This window comes from Thunnus thynnus, chromosome 14, assembly GCF_963924715.1.
Source record: "Thunnus thynnus chromosome 14, fThuThy2.1, whole genome shotgun sequence".
NCBI lineage: Eukaryota > Metazoa > Chordata > Actinopteri > Scombriformes > Scombridae > Thunnus > Thunnus thynnus.
The window spans coordinates 26,373,569-26,391,596 of NC_089530.1; the positions used below are offsets into that span (position 1 = coordinate 26,373,569).

At 41.2% G+C, this 18,028-nt stretch overlaps 1 protein-coding gene across 9 annotated transcripts in view; it reads left to right on the plus strand.

Moving 5' to 3' along the window:
• Positions 1-18,028, plus strand: part of ehbp1 (EH domain binding protein 1) — a 155,561-nt gene that overhangs the window by 44,795 nt on the left and 92,738 nt on the right. For 4 of the 9 annotated variants that reach the window (XM_067610717.1, XM_067610719.1, XM_067610718.1 and 1 more), the window contains 5 exons: positions 7,025-7,206; positions 9,254-9,393; positions 13,041-13,181; positions 14,096-14,360; positions 16,809-17,055. In XM_067610717.1, coding sequence (XP_067466818.1) covers positions 7,025-7,206; positions 9,254-9,393; positions 13,041-13,181; positions 14,096-14,360; positions 16,809-17,055 — 975 coding nt within the window. Of the gene's footprint in view, positions 1-3,077; positions 3,238-7,024; positions 7,207-9,253; positions 9,394-10,879; positions 11,000-12,505; positions 12,712-12,738; positions 12,907-13,040; positions 13,182-14,095; positions 14,361-16,808; positions 17,056-18,028 lie in introns of those variants that run through there. The other 5 variants (XM_067610727.1, XM_067610723.1, XM_067610725.1 and 2 more) reach the window with 5 other exon arrangements.

Genomic DNA, 18,028 nt, shown 5'->3' on the forward strand with positions numbered 1-18,028 from the left:
CTGCATCTACTTAAATCTGTCTTGCTGTTCCCCTGCTCCCTGTCTAGTTTCAATTTTGCTTGTTTGCACATTGTTTAATGGCTGTCATGTACAAGTCCAGTGTAGCTGTCAGTGATGCACTGAGTATCATGTTTATGTCAGGTGCATCTCTACAACCTGTCAGAAATAATCATATTGAACAGAGCTCAAAGCAAAGACATAAACATACAGTCAAGTCTAGTGTGACCTCGGTTAGAGGGACGATCCTTCAACCTGCTAACTTGGGCTCAGGCTGTTTGGTGGAGAGATGATTGCTTTTATATCTGGAGGTTTCATTAATGCTGTTCAACCTCTGGAATATTTCAGTTCTCATGTGTATTTCTGTGTGCGTTTTGGCTTGGTGTGGCAAGCTAACAAGAGGTCAGTCTCCAGTAAAACACTCCTCTCTCCCAGTTAGGATTAGGCCTTTTAAGGACTAGTTGGCTTGTGACTCTTCTCCTTTCATCTGCTGCCATCAGAGGCAACCCTGCATTAAAGGCATTCCTCCCTCTCTCTGTCTTTCTCTTGCTCTCTCACTTTACACCCCCCCCCCCTCTCTCTCTTTTACACACATACACCACACACAAACACACTGTTGACTGATTATTAATATGTGTGATAACTGGAGTCTCCTGTCTGGCAAACACAGAATATCGCCTGCACATTTGCACTTCAGATGCAAGAGATATAATCTGTTTGGAAATCAAACGAAATGAATTAGCAAGTTTTACAATGTGATGCCATCGAGCATAGTAGCAGAAATTGCCTTCGCCCACACATCTCGTACCAAAAATGTTTTTATATCGAGCAAATCAAAATGCCTGAGACATAAAGGTTTCAACTGAAAAATGGATAATGAATTGAAAAAGTCAGAATGTTTTCTTGTGGCCTTTTCCACAATTACAGAGGTCAAATTGGCTACTCTTGACTTAGTACACTAGTAGTTGGTATTATGAGTCTTGCTCAAGGACACTTGCAAGACCAATCCTGTCTTTAGATCTTCCTTCATTAACCTTCTAATAGATTTGGAACCAGTTGTAAGTGTTAGCTGTTGGTGCACAGTTGCTGTTGTCTGTATATGTTTACACCGCCATTGCTAATGAGTGTGCTCATCTTCTCTCGTGAGTATAGTCTGATCGTTCCTGTACCTGGCTGTAGGCACCACATCCAATGATCCCATATCCAGTTTCTTAGTGTTTTACAAAAAAAGGACTCCATGTCTGGAGCTCAGTGTCATTCTAAGCCATATTCATCCAAAACTACGGCACACACTGTGCTGTAATCTGCCGTCTGTTCCTTTTTAAAACAAGCCTAATCCTGCTCTTGTTGTGACTAATCGCTCTTCTCTCGCTCTCTTCACTCACGTCTTCTCTCACTTTCCCTCCACTGTTTGTCAACCTTGTTGTTGTTGTTGTGTTTTTTTGTTGTTCACGCCCCCCGGGGACAAGGTTGTGGTCAGTGAAAGATTTTGTGAGGTTGGAGTTAAATCTGATCCACGAGATGGTTGTAGTGAAGAGAAATCCTGTGGTCCTATTTCATACTTGTGTGGCAGTGTGTGAGAGAGAGAGGCTGTGTGTGTGTGTCCTAGTGACAACACACATGAAAGCCATTTGCACAGTTCATTCTATTATTAAAACCATTGTTATTGTAATTCACATAACCACAGTGATAGTATTGCATGCCTTTTATGTCCATTGTTGCTTTTAAAATGCACACATACACACTGCTCGGGGAAAAAAAATAAATCCTCACATATAATAGTAGCAGATGAATAATTTGGTCTTAATCTTTGTGTGTATGCGTGTGTGTGTGTGTGTCTATAACGCCTATAGTGGGGTATTCATAGGTGGTATGTAAAAAGGCCTGCCTTATCAGTTATCAGGGGAGGCCAAATTGACACAGAGGAATCACTCCATTGTGTGCGGATTCAAAAAGAGATGTGAGCACATTGGATGTCTCCATTTCCAATAACTGTGACCTTGAGGCGAGAGGAATAACGCGGTGCCGTCCCCCCCACCACCACCACTACCCCTTCAATCTGCTGACTGCTGAATTCAACCAGAGCCAGCTGATTTTGGGTGTTGGGGCGGAGGGCTAATCGGTGCTACCTAAGGGTTATTCTATAGGGTAAATTGAGTTTGGCTTTTATGTTTTTTTTTCTGAGCGGGTGTGAATACAAATTACAAAGGCCTGTGCACGATTTTGTGAGGGGTGAAATGTTTAAGCTTTATGTATTAGCCCCATTTAAGACTGAGGTTTTGTTTCACATAACTTCACAGTCAACACATTTCATAACAAGAGAGAGAGAAAGGAAGGACTCATCCATCTCCTGTAGTTTCACTGATTACCGTAAACTACTTTGGGGTAACAATTCATTGCAAAATAAGATCTCAAATACTTGACTATACAGATGTACTGTAGTCTACATTCAGAGTGAAACTGACCTCAGCTTGTCCTTTTTCACCCAGTTTAGGATTGTTTTGTTTTGTGGCACCAGGCTTAAGTCAGATAATCATCGGCTTGATGTGGAACCAGTGATTTCATCACTTATCATCATTGTTTTGATACCAGAGTCATGTTTTTGTCATCTGTCTATCTTCCTTAAAAACATTTTAACCGGATTCTTCTTCTTATTGACAAATCAGTTTTACTGCCAACAATGGGGAGTACCACCTCATGAGAAAGTTGTCACCAACAATCTGTATAAAATTCATATTATCATCAACAATGGTCAGTTTAAGAATAGATATCGTTGATGTGAATTGTTAGTAAAAGTGGTAATATATGGATCAATAGGGAATATCGACCATGTTTGTTAAAATTAAAAACCAATTGACTGGTGACCTGTGTTAAAAAGCCATTAGCTGATTGGTGTGTGTGTGTGTGTGTGTGTGTGTTTGGTGGCACTTATTCTTTTTGTTCATCATGTGCTAACACTGCCCTGTCAGTGTGTGTGTGTGTGTGTGTGTGTGTCTGTGTTAGACCAGGTCTATACAAAGAAGCCAGGTTCTTTTAGCACTCAGCCTAATTAATCCATCTCTCGGTGACAAAAGGATCTCTACCCCTCCTTCCTCCGGCCCGTCCCATTGGCATTTTGGGGCAGAGGGTTTCAGCAGGACCCCCGGGCACCCCTCCTGCCCTGACCCCTGCCCCCCCACCAGGGGAGCATCTGTGGATCGATCCGGGGCCAGCTGGCACCAAGGGAGAGGGGCAGGCCTGGTACTCTAACACACAAATACAAATACACCCAAACAGTCCCGTCTTGAATGAAACTCATCCAGCGTCATTTATGGTGGAAAAAAAAAAATAAGCAGAGCAAAGTATGTGTGGGAAGGTTTCAGGTTTGATTGCTCATACTTATAGTGATTTCTGTGTAAATGTTTGTGTCTTGGCACATGTTGGCCTGGTTTGTGTGAGTGTGTTACTGTGCTATAAGTCAGAGGTAACTGTGAGTCTTTAACCAAGAGCTGCATTTGTACAGAGATGCAGCTAGGGGGCAGCATACAGCCATCACCCCTCCCTCCTTCACTCTTTCCATCCTCTCTCTCTTTCACTGTCGTTCTTTCTCTCTCTCTCTCTCTGTGTGTGTGCCACTTTCTACACACACACACACACACACACAGGTACTTAGTCATTCGTTGGGCTCAGAAAGAGAGAGCATATTGATAGTCCTATCCTCTCTGTAATAAATTAAACTTCTGTATTGTCCTTCCCTTTCATTTTACACATTGTCACAACCTCCCAGTCACCCTAATCCCAGCTACCCCCCCACTCCCCCCCTTTTCACCTTCTCTCAAACACACACACACACATGCACACACACACATTGATTGACAAGCAGCATCCGGGGAAATAGAGCAGATTTCCATTGTTTGCTGCCCCTACTCAAATCTGTTGAAATGGTTATTCCATTCTTTTGCAGGGGTATTTGCATATCCTTAAGTATTTCCTATTTTTCAAGACCCCCACCCTCCCCTTATTCCACCCCATCCTCCTTTTTACTAAATCCCCTCTTCTTAAGTGTTTGGTGCATTTGGCAAATTCATTCATAAAGTATCTACATGCGCTATTAGCTTAGTATAATAGCCAGGGTGTAATCTGCAGAGAGATAAGAGGTGGAGAGGGAGTTTTTTTTTTTTTTTTCCTCTTCTTCTTCTCCTGATGGGCTGTTCTTTGGACAAGCTTGGTGGTGGGGCGATGATACGTCATTATGTTCCCCAGCCGTAGTGACAGGCTCAAATGTCAGCACGAAATGTCAAGTGGTCTCTCTAGTCAGTCGGTCTGATTCTTCTGTAGTTTTTTTTTTTTTATATATACAATTATTGGTCTGTGCGAGGAGCAGGTGGGAAAGAGAAGGTAAAGATAGAGAGAGATGGAAGGATAGGAGGGTTAGAAGGAGATATATGAATGGATGTTGGTGGGAGACAGGGGAATGAGGATCGGAGGAACAGGCATTTCTAATCTTTGATACTGATAATTTCTGTCAGAGGAACTTATGTTTTGTCCAAATGTACGTGGACAGTAGCTCTGGAGGTATAGTAACAGAATCAGCCTTTTACTGACAAGACTGCTGTTGTTGCTCCCACATGCCAACTGCTTGATCTCCTCAGCCTGTTATGTTCCTAAAAATGTACTAATGGCTGAATTGAATAGATGCTTTGAATAAATCAGAGTAACTCATTCAATCAGCCAATCCTCTGGTTGTTTTTAAGACCTCATAACAAAGAAAGAACTCCTTACTTCATGTGATTTATTATGGTGAAGAAGACAGGCCAACACACTGCACACAATGAGAAAATGCAAGCAATTTACCAAAACATATTCACTAATTTGACAAAACATGCCATATTTAGAAAAACACAGAAAATATTCATAAATACAGAAAAACAAGCAGATATAAAAATACTGCTATATGTGTGCTACACCACAAACTCTGCTATGACATCAAGGAAATATTTTTTAAAACAGAAAAGGCTCAACAAAAGCAAAAACAAAAGTGAGATCATTTCTCCACTGGGATGGTAAGAGAACCCAACCATGGAGTTATACTGGAGCAGGTTTTGGGTTATGTCAGATTTTTGCTGGTTCTTTTGACAGTGAGACTTAACTTAAGTTTACTGGAGTTGCTAAAATACGATTTATCCTACGTCTCAACGATTTAAGAAACAAATTAGCTACTTGCACTGTTCTTTGTGTCATCTTCTTGACAATTTTTAGCTTTATTCATTGATTGAATACAGCAAATATGCCAATAATGTGTTGTAATAACACAACAATATGTTGCTTAAAATGCATTTTTTCCAAGTGAATGTAATGTAATATATAGTTATTAATAGTGAAAATTGAAGTTGTGCACATTTACAGGCCATATTGGTGCTCCTATAGCTGGCCCATAGATTTCTTGTCTCTATTTGGAGCTTACATAGTGTCTCACTATATTACCGATAGCTTTACTACTTTGTACAGATACTAACTCTGTGTGGGTATGTCTGTGTGTGTATATGAATGAATACCCTGCGGTCCTTAGCGATAAGGCTGAGATTGAGTTTTCCCCACAGAGTGTGAGCCTCTGAGGTTTGTGTGTGTGTGTGTGTGTGTGTGTGTGTGTGTGTGTGTGTGTGTGTGTGTGTGTGTGTGTGTGTGTGTGTGTGTGAAGACATCAGGAAACAGGCAATGTAAAGAGCTCGTATCGCTTTATCTACCATACACGCTGGAGCGTATGTGTATATGTATATGTGCTCTCAAACTGGTGTTGTGTGAAAGAGAACTAGCTGCTTTGCTTTGTTCGGCATTGTGCGCATGAGAGGATGAATCCTCCGGGCTCGATTCACAGCTGAGACAAGAAGGTATAATAACACAAGTGTGTGTGTGTGTGTGGGTGTAGGTGTGTGTTATATATGCTGTTTTTAAACATCCTTGCAAAAAGGGAGAAAAAGAGGAATGAAACAGATGTAAAGGGAGAAGATGTGTTACCACTTCCTGCTGCTTTCATTCCACATGGCTTATGAAGGGACACCAGTGTCTGACCCTCACGTTGCATTTGGTTCTAACATCAGTCCCTCGTCACATGCAAATGAACACGTATCACTGAACCAGGAAAATGTGTCAGTTTCCCATCACAAAAACAGAATCTGTAGAAACAGAGGAGGCAAAACAGAAAAGAGGGACATGGTATGTCAGTGGTATCAACACAGCAAGGAGGTGAACCAGTCTGCTATTCACTGACAGCGTGGTGCTTCCATAGCCAGACTTGCAGCAGACAAAACCCATCAGTTTTCGTTGGAGGGAGAGAGAGGGGGGGCAGACAAAAGGCTGGAACGTCCCCAACTGTTTAGTTTCCATATCTAGCAGTCAGTGACAAGGCTTTCCGGCTGTTCTTATTTTTCTACACACTGTCCTCTGGTGAACAGCACACACACACACACACACACATACACACACACATAGACCACTGTCACTGATTCTATAACTCTTATCACCTGGTCTGTGGCATATTCCCAAATTCCAATTTGACTGCTAGCCCCTGGCTCAGAGCACATCTCTGAAAAGAAGTACAGCAAAAATGGCTTCAGCGAGGTCCTTTGATAGGAAATATCAGGAAGGATTTCACAACCGAATTCACAATGAGGAACACAGGAGGGCCCAGCTTTTAGTTTGTTCTGGATTTACCAACCAACAGTGTCCAAATACACTATTATTTGTCTAGATATTGTAATCACAGTCATTGGTGATAATGAAAATATTTATTCTGCTTCACCTTCTGCGCCCTGTATTAAAATTAATTGTTCCACACTTTACTGACCCCTCAAGTACTTGTTCCTCAAAGGAGGATGTAAATCAGATGACAACAATTATACAAAATCAATTAAATCTTCCAGAATATCCTCACATTAAATTAACAAATGCCTCTCTCCTGCCTTTTTCTCTTGATTTTCCACCTGATCCTGCATTGCAATATGGGCCCTATATTAACCTGCATGTGCTTCATGTCTCTGTTCCTCTACAGGAGTCTCCATCAGGGCGGAGGAAGGCCTTGGCCACCAGCAGTATAAACATGAAGCAGTACGCCAGTCCCATGCCCACACAGACAGATGTCAAACTCAAGTTTAAGCCCCTGTCGAAGAAGGTGGTGTCGGCCACGCTGCAGTTCTCCCTTTCCTGCATCTTTCTCCGTGAGGGAAAGGCCACGTAAGTCTTCTCATGTAACACCTTTCCTAAGTGGGGAATGGTATCATGTATGTTTTTATTAAAGTCAGATTCTGCTCCTGTTTTATCAGCTCTGCTTCTCAATGAATCCTTGTTCAGATTCTTGACACACAAGAAAAGAAAACAAAGATGTTGAAAGCCAGAATCATGTTTATTTTCTGCAGATTTATACTTACTATAAATATGTAATTTGTCATGAATGACATTTTTAGTTTAAGGCTGAAGTGAAAATATGCATACACAGTATAAGTACCGTCTTTGGGAAGCTTGCTCCTGTCCACCATATTGTGTATATATTATATACATATGTTGTCCCAGTGATGTCGACATACTAGCAGCACATCCAAACTTCCCTTTAACAAAGGGAAAAGCAGAACCAAAAGGCATGTTTCTTTGGAACTGGTTCAAATTCTCTTCTATCCTGATAATTTGAATGAATCGACATTTCGTTCCACTTTCGTTCCATTCTTTGTGTTCAAATCGTTGAGCAAATCAGAGATGCAGGCAGTGATTCAGATGTCTGGAACCCGGCTAATTTTTGCTAATGTTACGTTTTGCTGTCTTTGCAACAGCAATGAAGATTGCAAAAAAGAAGCTACAAATGTCAAATTAGAAATGTGATAAGTATTTTTTTTATAAGTGAGATTTCAAGTCAACAAAACACTACATGCAGTTCACACATCAGCCATATAACCTCACTCTCCCTGGCTTTATATAGTGATGCACAGCTAGCGTGATGTAGATACTGCTGCACGGATAAACAACAGTATAAAAGCAGGAAGTTAGTCTCTACATTAAAAACCCGTCTCTTTCAGCTCTTTTTCATGTCACTTCCAACCAGAGACGTTTGAAATATGCCAGTATTGAAGTTTTGATTGCAAGTCAATGTCCTCAGCTCTGTAAAGAATCACATCAAGCTAAAGTGTCCGGTTTGATGCTAAAAGTAATTATGTTTGTTTTATTGATCTACAGTATGTACTCTAAATGTAAAATGTATAATATAACGTATGTACACATATTAGTTAGTTAGTTTAATGTACAGACACACGCTCTGTTACCCACTCAGTGCAGCTCTTCATTCATTCTCACATATTCCTCTTTGATACCACCAATTTTCATTTGAGGAGACACTCTCCCACTCTCTCAATCACGGTGTTTGCCGTTTGTTATTCATTCTAATTTGATAGCAGTAACTTTCATTTAAAGACAGGCGCTCACACACATACACCGAGCGAGAGCAGAGCAGCGAGGCCTTTGTTGTGGCACGGACGGCGGGTCGATGGCGCGTAACCCTTGTTAACCCTTCTGGGAATGATGTCGACCACACACAAACAAACTCCATCACACCAGTTCAAATGAGCCTCTGGGCCTGGGGAAACACCAAACACAAAGAACAGAGAGGAGAATACAGCGATTATGATGGAGCGGTGGTTTCGAAGGACTGTGAGAGGGGAGGGAGTACACAAGACTATATAAAATACAAGAAATAATGTAGAAATTGATGCATCTGTGAATAAAGTGGTAGTGAGGGAGGAAATAAAGAGGCAAAGGCTGAATGGGAAAAGGTTGTGTAGGGATGAGAGACAAAAGCTTAAAGTGTGAGAAGTTTTTTCTTTTTTTTTTTTTATGACGAGGGTAAGGTGTAGAGACGGAGGTCTGAAGTGAAGAAATGAACGAGTGGTGAAAGAGGTAGAGACAAAAAGAGAGAGATAGGGAGCTATGATAATCCTCACGTGTGATCTGGCTATCAGCAGCTGTGTTGGTGAGAGCTTTGGGGTTGAATTGTGTGTCTCCTAGCAGACCTTGAAAATAAACTGCTGATGGATTTTCATTTATTCATACAATCAATTTATGAATTGTTAGTTGTTAATCTATTTAGGTTGTGTCATAAAAATGTAAAGGCCTGTATGCTTTAAAGAGTGAGCTTGTTTTTCAGACCATTATACTTGTATTATATGTGCTGTATATATCTGTTTTAAATGTTGCTGAGCATGAGTTTCTGTTTGTTTGGTGTGTGTTTTATGGTCAGTGATGAGGACATGCAGAGCCTGGCCAGCCTGATGAGCATGAAACAGGCAGACATCGGCAACCTGGACGACTTTGAGGAGGAGAATGAGGAGGACGAGGAGAACAGGGTTAACCAGGAGGAGAAGGCTGCCAAGATCACAGGTGAAAACAAGCACACATCGCTTTTATTAGTAAGACTGTCGACAGATATATGGCATAATCATATGAGCTCAGTTAATGGTAAGTTGATCTGTTGTTGTAAGAGCCATTTTTGCAGCAATCAGCGTACCATGAAACTAATTTTAACAGGCAGATGTCCAAATGTCCTGTTGAATTTTGCAATCTTCCCAAACTGACAACTTTACCCCCGGGATAACATCTCTAACCCACCTGAGTAATCAACCCAGACCAGAATATCCAAGACCCGGGCTTCATGTTGGGCATCAACTTCTTTCTTGATTTTGTTGTTTTTCTAAGTTTATGCTTCCTTAAGTTGTGTGTACCAGTGTGCGTGCTCGCCTACATGTGAGACGTTGTGAACTCATGAGCTTCATTTTACAGATTGTGTCAGCTTCAGGTTATCCTCTTATGCGTAGGCTTTCCTTTCCCCCCTCTCCCCTTTTTTTCCTCGCATTCTCCTCCTTCCTGTGTTGGTTAACTGCTAGTTTGACGGTGGCTTGCTTGCGTCCTTCTATACATACATGTCGAGGTCTAATGTATGGGCTCCGCTTCTTCCTGCTTTGCTTAATCCAACTTTTCAAAGCGCCTTCTTCTCTCCTCGTGTTAAGCTTCATGCTTTCTCTCCTTTCTTTTCCCTTCCCTGCTCTTTTTCTCATTTGTATGTATATGCATTGAGCGCCCAGAGCGATGCTTCACTAGCGTGCATCTCTGAATCAAAGGCCTGACAAAGCTGCCAAAACTCCCCACTATCATATTCCCCCCTTGGATGCTACCTATCCAACAAGCCAGCAAGCTATCCCAGTGACACTAACACTAGGCCAACCAACACATATCCTGCAAATCATATATTCTCTTTTTATCTTTTGCAAACAGTATACGTAAATGATGAAAAGAGGATATTTTACACCCAAAAGGATGTATTTTACACCTCCGTGAATATATATTTTGTGTGTGTATTGTTTGTGTATTTGAGTATGTATGTGTTTGTCAGTTGTGTGTGAATGAGTGTTAGATGTTCTTCTGCTCACCAAGGTAAACAGCTAGCAACCTCGACTGTAAAAGCTTAACTAAAACATGTAATATATTTGTGTGTACATACAGCATTACAGCATATGTTTCCCTCTACACAAATATCAGTGTTGGTTTATATATTTGTAGACTCTGTCAGTCAAGTATTAGCTTCACAGCTAGTTAGCTAGCTAGCTTAGCAATGTTAATAATTCTACAAATATAAACCAAGGTCTACACTCTGAAATAGATTAATTCGTCTTACCTTCCTTATGAATGTGCAAATAAATGGTGTTTGTGTGTGTGTGTGTGTGTGTGTGTGTGTGTGTGTGTGTGTGTGTGTGTGTGTGTGTGTGTGTGTGTGTGTGTGTGTGTGGATATTCTCCATGGGGTGTATTATTTTGCCTTGTTCACTGCTATTATTCCTTCCTCCCTTCCTGTATGGCCCTGTCGTTTACAGAGATAGTAAACCAGTTGAATGCCCTCAGCTGCTTACATGGGGATGATGATGATGATGATGATGGTGGTGTCCTTAAGCGAGCACGCAAAGCAACCGCTAAGCCTGCCGCTTCCTCTCAAGGTCTTTTTTTCACCTTTCTTTCACCTCTCTCATCCTGTGTTTCCTGACTCCTCTTTCATGGTTTTGTGAACCTTGTGTAACTTCTACACTATCATTCATTACCACATTTTTCTTAATTCCTCCTTTTTCAAAAAAAATCTCTTTTTTTTTTTTATCTCTCTTTGGTTCAACCCCCCCATCCCCTGATCCTCCTTGACATTGATATTGTGATCGTGTTGTGGTCTTATAGTTTATTTTGGTCCATGTGGTGATGTGATGTACAAGGTGTTGTGAACACATGTGTTGGTGTTCATCCTTTTGGTTCCTATTCTTTGTTTTTCAACTGCAATTGGTAGTGAACCAAACCAGGTTAATGATATCTAAATGAACTCTTCTCACACAACAAAGAGCTTTTCTGGAAGACAAAAGTTGTGTTGCTTTGTTTTCAAATTGGAATTAAATATTGTTTGTTTTCAGTTGAACATTAAGTTTTTGGATCAGTGGGATTCTCACGGGGCCTCAAGCTGGTGAGCCGCTTCACAGTGACAAAGTGAAACATTGCTAAGACCATGTCCACACTAAATTTGTAAACACATCTTTTTCTCTCCGTCCAGACTAAAACGAGCGTGTAAATCTGAGAACGCCAGCTTGGCATTATAGTGTATGCGGCGGAAAATGGAGCTTTGTCGAAACGGTAACAAAACAACTCTCGCTTAATTGTTGTAATCTGCTTGCAAATTCAAAAGGTTAGGAAGCCGCTGCTGAAACAGAAAACAGAAAACTTCTTCACTGGTTTTCTATGGCCTGCTCGTCTGTTCTCTGTGCATGCCCGTGTTGGTGTTTTAATGTGGACAGAAGTATTTGCTGAAACGAGCTGAAACGCCTGGTATGGATACATGCTGTTTTAGCACAAAAAACAGTGTTTAATTTAATTTAATTGGTTTACTGTAGATGTAGTTTAAGTTTGATGCAGGCAGGTTGGGGTTAGTGTAACTTCTTGTCTTAAGGCTCAGCATGAAATTAGTCTCAAACTATGTGTGGTGAAGGGCCAAGTTTACAGGTTTTCATTCCAGCTTGAGACTAAACTAGATGGTTTTGCAGGTTAGTTCCTCATCAGTAGTGAAGGATGAACTATTGAGTGAAACAACTTGGATCATTGGCTAGAATGAAAATCTGCTTATTGTTTGCTGTCTATAACACATGACAAAACCAAAACTTATTTTAGGAGCTTTTACACAAAAAGATCTGTGATTAGAAAACACAGTTCAGCTCATTTGAAGGTTTTTTTGTATCCTGAAGTTACTCTACTTGAGCCTCCAGGTTGTTCTGCTTGGATAGAAAACAGTCACAAACTAAGCTGCACACAGACATAAACACACACCCATGCACACGTGCACTTGTCATGAGCTAAAATGGGTCATGAATGTTGTCAGTAAGAGGCAAGCAAAAGAGCAGCACTTCTTATCAGCTACCACCACTTCACATAGCAACACTTCATATAGACCAAAACACACACACACACACTCACAGCACTTTTTCTCTTCGCTCAGATTCTCACGTAGCGCTCAGCTGCACTTCTTGGCATCTACCTCACACGCATTTACACTCTTTTCAAATTGACCCACACACTGGCGGCATCCGTTTGAGCTACAGTGAGGACGATGAAGATAAAGTGGACAAGTCTCAGCCTCTCCAACTAGGATCTCCATAGCAACTCCATGCCGTCTCCCACGGTAACCCTCCATACCGCCGCACAACTTTTCCCAGAAGGCCACTGCTGCTTGTACATGCATTGAAGTGGACCGAGGTGGCGGAGGAGCACAGCGAAGTTTAGGCGGCGCTCTCCAGCAAGAGGGATTACTCGCACAAAACTGAACTGGTCTTTATGCTTGTGGTTCACTCCCAAGTGCAGACTTTGGTATATTTGGGTTTGTGAATGTTTGTATTCATTTCAGAGTCTTGTTTTGGGAGTTTAATTGTTTCATAGCTGTTATTTTTGACTCAGTTGTTGTCACTGTTCCTCATCATTTATATGACTTTATGTTTGACTCTGCGGCAACAGAGCTGATCAACAAGCTGAACTTCCTGGAAGACGAGGATCAGGACACGCCTCCTGCCATGAGCACCAATCCTTTTGATGAGCCTGACGATCACCTTCATGACCCAAACAACCTCAACCCATTCGGTGATCCTGATGAGGAAGGTATGTTCAACACCGTCAGCGCATGACAAAGTATTTCAAGATTTAAGGTTTCTAATATTGTTAACACAGTAAAAGTTTAGTAGTTTGTTTAAGGTAGTGTCAGTGGAGTTGAAGGTTTGGATGCACACATACGGTGAATGTGTGTAGTCATGTGTAACGATAGCAGGTAGGCTTTAGTACTTTCAGTCATACAGCTAAACCAATATTTTTGTCTGGCCACCTGAGTAGCCAGGTGTATCAGTATGGATTATTTGTTTTTTTGTGGCATGTTCCCACACGCAGAAAGTCTCCACTTTGTTGCTTGCTTGCTTGTTTAAGTTGACTTTTATCTGAATCTTATTGTTTGTGTGACAATACTAAACCAGTATTGAAATATAAATATATGTTTACTTTTATTTGTTTCGAGGGATGATAAGGTTGTTATTTTTTTATAGGCATGTACATGTGTCTGATACTGTCAGGCTCTGTGAATATGTGTACACACAAAGCATGTTTGAATTGTTAAATTAAGCAAAATTATCCTCAGTGTTTGTGGCCCAGCGAGCAGCACTATAATATTCAAACTGTGCTTGAACAAGTTTTAGTTTTCTTTCAAGTTAACTAATGTAAACCAAATGTGGGAAATCGAACTGCGTAGGGGGGAAATACTTAGTGTTGTACTGTGGCTCAGCCGTTTCTTTGTAAGCTTCTTACAAAAACACAACATGAGAAGGCAAATGAACAGGTAAGTCCATAATGCTTAGCTATTTTCTGGGACCACAGACACATTTATTTTGCCCCCCCTCTGCTGCCCAGTTCTCTAACTGGATGGGATGATCAAATAAAGACGTTACTATTGAGTCTGTGATACTTTTACAATCCCAGTATAGTATGTTTGTATCTCCAGTTGATGTTCTCTCCTCTCTGTCAAACAGAACCTCCTGACCAGCCCGTCTTACGTCAGCGGGTTGATGAGGATTCCTTCTACGACCACAACTCTTCAAACCCATTCAGTGAACCAGATGAACTCGAGACGCACACGTCCCCGGGAAACCCCTTCGATGAGCCGGACCAGGACATGGATCCTGAGCCAGACCCAGAACCCCCAAAGCCCAGGCAGAGGGTAGGGGTGCGGCCTGTTGACATGAGCAAGTACTTGTACGCCGACACCACCCACAACGAGGAGGAGGAGCTCGATGAGTAAGACATTATTCCTTTATTATTCTATTATATCCCAATTTTCCAACATTTTCCAGTCAGCTGACACATGAAAAATCAGTCATTGCTTTGTGAAAACTTCACATTTTGCTGGTAATACGTTTTAAGATGAAAGCGACAAACCTATTTCTATTTTCCATCATGAGAGTAAGGAAAGAGTGTGCACTGTGCATATTTACTCACTGTTTTTCCAACTTTCATTTACACTCATAATAATATAAAAAGACCTGAAGCTGATTTCTTTGTGTATACAGTTCATTTAACTCTTTATGTATGTCAGTAGAGTAATCCACGTCATACTGTTTGTTAGTCAGATAAACACACTTACCTAGACTGTTGAACAAAATAGCCAACTGACATGCTTTCCTTTACATCTCTGTAAGGAGTCCATACGAAAAGCAGTCCTGGAGGATCCAGACTGCCTAGTTTGGTTACTGTTGGCAGGCTAAGTCCTGTAAGACCCCTCCTTATTAGAGGGGTACTTGTAGCCCCCTCACCAGGGCAGAGTGACCGAGGCAGCTCTTTCAACGGGAACAAGGACCCTGTTGTTTCACCGCATTCTTTAACCTGGTTTCCCTCCTTTCCCTCCTCTGTCATTCCTTCCCTTCCTCCTATCAACTTGTTGCCCCATACTTTCCCTCCTTGCTGTCCTCCGTAACTTCCTCCCCAGGCTCTGCTCATTTTTACTTAACCTCTCTTCTCTTTCATCCTGTTTTTCTCACTTTTATTATTTTCTTCTTCCTCCCCTCTTTCCTTTTACCACTCTACACCACTCATCACTTTCAGTGTATCAAAACAAGTTTAGTTCAGTAAGGAATTCCCAGTTAAAAGAAAAATGTCATTAAATACAATAATGTGTTTCCTATCCAAAAACTGAACAGGTTTGTGGATTTTCTTTTTGATTTTTTTTTTAAAACACATATTTAAATCAATTGAAGTAGAACAGGTGTGACACTGGGCTATCAGAAATAGTAAACAATGTTTTTTTATTTACTGTTGTTGCGCAAAGTTTCAATCAATCAGATCTTCTTGAGGCACGAAGACATAAAAAAAACATTGTGGGAGTAAAGAGCAGTGTGCAGATTCTACTTTTTGTCTACTGTTTGATCCAGCACCTTATGGATGTGCATACTTTTTTATAGTTAAAGAAAAGTCAAAGAGTGGATATCTATGACCACTGCAGCAAGTTTTAATGATAACTTTTAATCTGTAATTAAGAGCTGGAACACAATTACCTACGTAGAAGGTTTCACTGATTTTGAATGACCTCTGCAGAAGAGTGGCCGTGCCTAAATTGTAAATGGAAACTCGTAGGTTTTTGGCTGTTGAGCGAAGCTGTCAGAAGGATAGCCGTGTGTTTTAGTCCTCTCGGCTGTCTAAAGACAGACAGGTTATTGACTGGTGTGTTTCTTTTGCTCTGTCTCTTACATCAGGAGCAGTTCTGTGCAGAATAGAAGGTTCAAGAGGGCAACGCAGTGTTTTGACTGGAGCCCTTTCACATGTCTTTTAGCCAGTGCTGGTCTGTTTAAGCTGCTCTATAGGCCTGCCTGCTTTTCTTTTCTTCACTTCCCCTCTCTAGCGCTCTGCAGTTAGATAGACACTGACTAGGTCTAACCTCTCTTTCACACAGATACCTAGTCAATCATTTTTTTTTCTTTCTTTCTCTCGCTCTCACCCCCACCCCTCTCCATCAAATTCTCTTGTTTGTTTGGGATTGCTTGTTGCATGTTGAGTAAATGTCTCAAGGCCGTGCCCCTGCTTTCAGTGCCACAAGCATGCCTGTATATTGATAACACTCTGGTATGTGTGTGAAAGTGCCTGTGTGTGTGTGTGTGTGTGTGTGTGTGTGTCTCTGTGCTCCTGCCTGCCTGTCTGTCTGTCAGTAGTCCACCTTGGGCAGTAAGGATATGAGGTCACGCAGACCTGACCTCAGTGCACCTGCATCTTCTATTACCTTACCACTTGTGTGTGTTGTTCATTGTATTGCACCAAACTCATTTCCATGTAGCAGTTTCCTTAATTAAACAATGGGCAGTTAGAGCCAAATATGTGTTTAAATAGTTTTGATAATATTGATAGTTCATTATTAGATGTTTTAATGGTGCAAACAAAATGCCAAGTATTGATCTGCAATTTTTCTTGTATGAACATTTTTCTTACATGTGCTACCACTGAATTGCTTAGCTGTGTCCATGCTCATTTATAATATATGACACCTTGTCATGTATTGTATTTACTTCATTGTTTTCTTATGTATTTTGTTATTTTTTGCAGTTTGGTGCTACTATCACACCTCTGTATTTATGCAAATGACTATAATTTGAATTTAAAAGAAAAATTGCAGTCTTTGTTACATTCATGCACTTTCTAACACATCTTTTTGTCTTTTCTTGCTGTCTTTTGTCATCTCCTCCTTCCCTCCATTCTCAGATCCAACCCGTTCTATGAGCCAAGGACATCGAGCCCCACACAGACCCCCGCTGGCACCCCCTCCCTGGATGTGGGCAGCAGCCAAAAGAGGAGGGCTCCCCCGCCCCCAAGTTCCAGCCCTGGCCTCGGCCCCAGTCCGCCAGCTCCCAAACCCAGCTCTGGCCCAGACAGGGAGAGAACCCAGCCAGCCGGGCCCAGCCCAGTGGCAGCGGTGATTGGGAGAGAGCTGGCCTCATCTTCCCCCAAGGTAAACAAGCTTCACCTGAATGTAATAAACTTGATTTATCACCGCAACAGGCACATAGACATGTGTTACAACAAAACAACAAATGTGATGAATGTAATCACTTTCTGCTCCAGTAAAATTGACAGAAACAGAAATCTCATCCTGAATCCTACAAGCTGCAACTTTCTAGAGTATCCTGGAGTTTAGATTTTTCTCCACAGTCTGTGAGTTTCATATATTCTAGTAGTCATGGAATATCAAAGAATTTTACAAAAAGAGGCCTATGTCCAAACATTAGATCCTAATTAATCCAGGTTTCAGGTACAATTCTCACCACAGACCTCACTAGTGATGTATTACAGCCTAGTGCTTGTGGGATTAAAAAAAAGGTGAAAAAATGAACTTAAATTCCTCTAATAATGTTTTGTTTTGCAGAACGTATTGAAAGTAACCTCCCATTAAAAGACAAGACAGACACTTGCTAATGAAACAGTTTTACAGTGTTTTGGGTGTGCAGGTTCACAGCATATCAAAGAATTAGTATGGAAAAGTGTGAGTCTTGGCAAGCAACCAATGACAGTTTCTGCACTAAGAAAACACACATGCTATGGACACATAAGTGTGGGTTGGTCTCAAAAGCCCTAAATGTGTAAGGCTTGATTTTTGGTAGTAATAGTTTCAATGTCTTCAATGTGAAAGTTATGGAGCGGACACAGCAGAAATAATATCGTATATCTAACATGTTGCCTCTTAGCTAAGTTTGACTTCTTCAACTGAAGGCATGTCGGTTAGTTTTGCGAGTACAATAAATGTCATAAAATTTAGTGCAGCAGAGTTTAGTGCAAAGCTCTGTGAAAAGTTTAAACAGTAATACAGACGACGATGCTTCAACATAAACTTGAACCCTAAAATCCTAGAATTCCACATCTAATAGTCTACTTACTATACATTCTGGCTCATTCATTGCAGCGTATGTTATTATAAGTGAGTGACT